The sequence below is a fragment of the Austrofundulus limnaeus genome, unplaced genomic scaffold (genome assembly GCF_001266775.1).
Source record: "Austrofundulus limnaeus strain Quisiro unplaced genomic scaffold, Austrofundulus_limnaeus-1.0 Scaffold1722, whole genome shotgun sequence".
Classification (NCBI taxonomy): domain Eukaryota; kingdom Metazoa; phylum Chordata; class Actinopteri; order Cyprinodontiformes; family Rivulidae; genus Austrofundulus; species Austrofundulus limnaeus.
This window is the reverse complement of record NW_013954124.1, coordinates 313-4,477: the sequence shown is the minus strand read 5'-3', so window position 1 is coordinate 4,477 and position 4,165 is coordinate 313. Positions and strand designations below refer to the sequence as shown.

General features: G+C 43.5%; 1 protein-coding gene across 1 annotated transcript in view; it reads left to right on the top strand.

The window, feature by feature from the left end:
• Positions 1-3,294, top strand: part of LOC106536185 (transcription factor COE3) — a gene marked incomplete in the record, with an annotated part of 38,767 nt that extends 35,473 nt beyond the window's left edge. The window contains 1 exon segment of the mRNA XM_014033393.1: positions 1,562-3,294. Within this exon segment, the coding sequence (XP_013888847.1) occupies positions 1,562-1,917 (356 nt within the window).
• Between the last annotated feature and the right edge of the window lie 871 nt (positions 3,295-4,165).

Below are 4,165 nucleotides of genomic sequence, written 5' to 3'. Positions count from 1 at the left end.
AAAAATACAAACTTGATCAAAGAAATGCTTTTACTTTGAAAGGGGTAAACTTGAAATATCACGAGTTAGACAGTGTTATAACTCTGGCTTAGATTGGTCGGTTTACTGCAGAWGATCTCACCCACCTTCTAATTAAACCAATACAAAAGTAACAAGTATGYATCAGTCCCACCAGTCTTCAGCTGGAAGGAGGCTGTGACAGTCGTCTTAGCAGTTAGCGTTAGCGTTCACCTTTTTTTTRCTTGTTTAGCATATTAGCGCTAGTGGAGCTAAGATTCTTGTTTAGTGGATTAGTGGTTAGTGTAGTTAAGTTTATGTGAGCAGAGCCATGATCCAAGTGCATTGATGTTGTTTTAAAACAATGCTAAACTGTTCAAAGTTTTAAAGCAGTTTTTGCAAATGTTGTTAAAGAAATTTTTTATGGCACCACATGTATATCGTTTTTCAATGATTATTTTAACTTCGTAGTGCAGTAATAGTAGCTAGCTGTAGCGTTACACTTCCAGCAAGAATGTCAGTATTTTTGCAAGAATAACCATTTCATGATRGCAGTTTAAAGATTTGTAAAACACTTTAGAGCTTAAAATTGTTCTTTGATGGCAGCAAGCTGCTTTAGTCTTGTCCCCACTTAGTTTAGCTCATCACTCCAGTCAGATTTGAACTATTTTTCTCCAAACTGAGGTCGTTTAAGAAGCTATCTTTAACATGTACATTAATTGGTCATACTTTCCACAGAATGCAATTTCCAAAGAACTGAACTATTACTTTAAAGCCACATATGGCTGCACACTTTGCAGCAGCACCCTAAAGGCTGTGGTCCTGAACAGGAGTCGGGGTTTGGCTTCCCAGGCGGCCAGTGAATGTGGGAGGAGGGTTAAAAACTGGAAGAGACGGAGAGAGCCAGTACATTAGGAATGAATTATGAGCAGAGAGCACTTATCCAACAATCCTCCTCTGAAGTGTTTGTACTGTAAGCCTCAGATCTTCATTGTATTTATTCTAATGTTTAAATATTCATGGTAAATCTTCTCATATTCAATTACCGAAGCACGACCACAGCATGCAGAGAGAGTGCTTTCTCCCCGCTGCCTGGCTGCCTGGATGATCTGACTCTTTATGTGTATTTGTATGCATGTCCGTGTACGCAAGTGGGTCCGTGCATGTGTGTGTGTGTGTGTGTGTTTAGCTCGTTCCCTAGAGCGATCAAGCCTTTGTTATGTTGGAACCAAGCTCTGTAATTGCTTATATTAGTCGCTGATCAACGTAAGACCACAGGACACACACACACGCGCGAATTTGCGCACACAAATGTGTTCACTCCGCCTGATTCCTGACAGTCTTTTTATTAACCACCAAAGCAGGAGACAGAAAGAGATTCATTACATCACAGGCAAACAAAGACACACACCAGTCTTAACAGAGAACACCCACATTTTCAGGAGTGTTTGTGATTCAGTCAAGTTTTCTGTACATTCCCTGCTATAGCTGAACGGAGGGGTGTATTTTAATTAAGAGTCGAAATACTTACATTGTTTTTTTTTTCTGTCTGTATTCTCTTTAGCACTGAATGAGCCAACAATAGACTACGGCTTCCAGAGATTACAAAAAGTCATCCCTAGACACCCRGGAGACCAAGAAAGATTACCAAAGGTACAGTACCTCTACTCCTCTTATGTAGCTTTGCTTTTAGGAGCTGCCAAAAAAAAGTTTCAAATAAAGATTTGTCTCATGACTACTGGAAGATATCGAGACATATTGAAAAACTTCTCGAGTTTCATAGCATGYGTGGATACAAAAGACGAAGGGCAGCGTGACCTCACGCACAGAGGAGTTAACTGCGTTGAGGAGACAGCAGACCGTAAACATTTCCACCAATGTAAATGCTCCTTTTTCTGTTACAGTAAACAGCTTAGTTGAACAATAAATGCACACCCTGTTCTTTCTTCCATTGAGCGTAAGGTCATTTTGACTGGCAAAGTGGGAGAGGAACGAGGAAAAGAGGGAGGAAAGGAGGTTGAGGGAAGAGGGGAAGAGAGAGGCAGAAGCAGGTTAGGTGATCCATCATAGCTGTCCGGTCTTACCTCCTGCTGGGTCAGTGGATCGAAGTCAACCCCGGGTGGACTTTATTACTTTCAGCACACATCCACAAGGCAGCACACACTCGTAGAAACACACACACACTTCTTCATGTCTKCGGGTGCACACTCAGTGGTGAGAAGTCACCATGTGGTAGAGATGAAGCGCCCAGGCAGATGTAGAGGGAAGCTAAAGAGATCRCTTGTCCTCTCTGAGTGTCTGTTGGATGTGAGACTTGTCCCGRTGAGTTCTGGTCTTTAGCCTATCARCCCMCTCCTGTACACCTCTAAATGTCTWCGAATCTATCCATCTCTTTCCTCTCCTCTCAGGTTTGGTGGTGTCTCTTTCTCCTYTAAATGAACAGCGGTAGCTGGCAGGCCTGGTTGTTCATTTCGGCTCTATTGATTTGTGCCTTTATTGAGGCAATAACACTTTGTTGACCACACTTCGCCCAAGTGTCGGCCTCAATCATTCGAGAAAGGTGGGGTGCACACTGGCAACTTCTGGATCTGCAAATGTCCATTCAAAGCTACCTTGGCAAAACCCTTTCACTGCAGTTGTTTCTCCTGCTAGTTTGGCACCGCTTGTGATGAGTATCCTTATCCTTCGTGCTTTTAAAYACTTCTTTTTCACATTTAAGTCATTCAGTTGGAGTCTATATAAAGTGCAACTGCAATGCTTTGGTCTAAATTCCTCCTTATTGTAACTCCACAAGCCCCTGTTCCACCCCTTTCCTGACATATTTCTCAGATCAACTCATTTTGAYGCTGCCTCKTCAAATCCGAACAAGGCGCTTCACACACGCACAGCTTCCAGAGCGGTCCATTCTAGTTGACAGAGGRGTTTACGACTATATAGCTGCTCAGAAACGTTTTATATACAAATGAATTAAAAGWTGTCAACAATGGAARACTTGTCCATCCAGCATTGCATGTTGGAGCCAGWGTCTGACCCAGAGCAAGAGGTGGATRAAGACRATGAAATTGTACTAATTTGGCAATYCCGTCGCAAATAATTGGACTTAATTGTTCCAAAGAAAATAAAGAAGACTCAACGGGTTGAAAAATATGAACCAAAAAGAAWATAAAGATATCTTTGCAGCACTGGGAGAGACTAAATTAAACATTTCTACACTCCTAGAGAATCCAYGTAGACAGCAAAAGGTATTCAAGGCCTAAAAAAGTGGATTTTGCATGATATGTCCCCTTTAACAAACCTTATCACACACTCTTGGAAGTAGCCTGGTAAAAACCAGATCCCTGTCCTTCACTTTGCTTCGTACAGAGGGTCTGGACTCGCAGCTATAGAGAAGCGATTCTTCTTGGAGGCATGGCCTCTGCTGAACTGTGTGTGTCGCTGTGAAGGAGGCTAAGCTAAGAAGCTAACCGGAAATCGCAAGCACTGTAAACAACCCTACTGAGAGGAGAGAAGTACAGAGCCGAACTAGACGACTGTAAATGAGAGCTGCTGCTTTGTCAGACAAATTTATTTTAATTTGGAAGCCTTATCAACACAGACTGGATTCATTCACTTCCTCCACTGCCGTATGCTAAAATAACTAGCAGACACTGCGCAGAAAATCAACGTCATTCAAAAACTCCGCCTTCTGTTTGTTGATTGGCCCAGGTACAATCAGACACTGCGCAGAAAATTGAAGTTCTGTTCTCTGATTGGTTCGGCTAGAAATCTGCCAGCGAAATCCTTGTCTATGAGAGAAATGCCAGACCCAGCAGTGAAGGGAAACTAGAATTGAGCAGAGCTGCGTAGGAAGGCAAGGGCCAGACTATTTTGGAAGGGGCAAAGTAGGAAACCGGCCAAACCTGGGTAACATTCTGGTGTCAAGCTGCAAACAGCAGCCCACGCTGTGTTGTTGCTGACGGACAGGCGGTAGGAGTGACTCGGTAGCTCGACTCCAAGGTGTTTAGGAAAAGCTGCAGTGTGTCCAGAGGACGGGGCGGGATGATTGTGGTGGTGGCGGATGGGGTCTGGATGCTCTTAATGAGCAAACAGTCATCCAGAYGAAGCTAGACTCTGCTCTGGATCAGGTTCCCCTTCCTGTTGACGTCTCCGCGGGCCTGACTTTTACGGG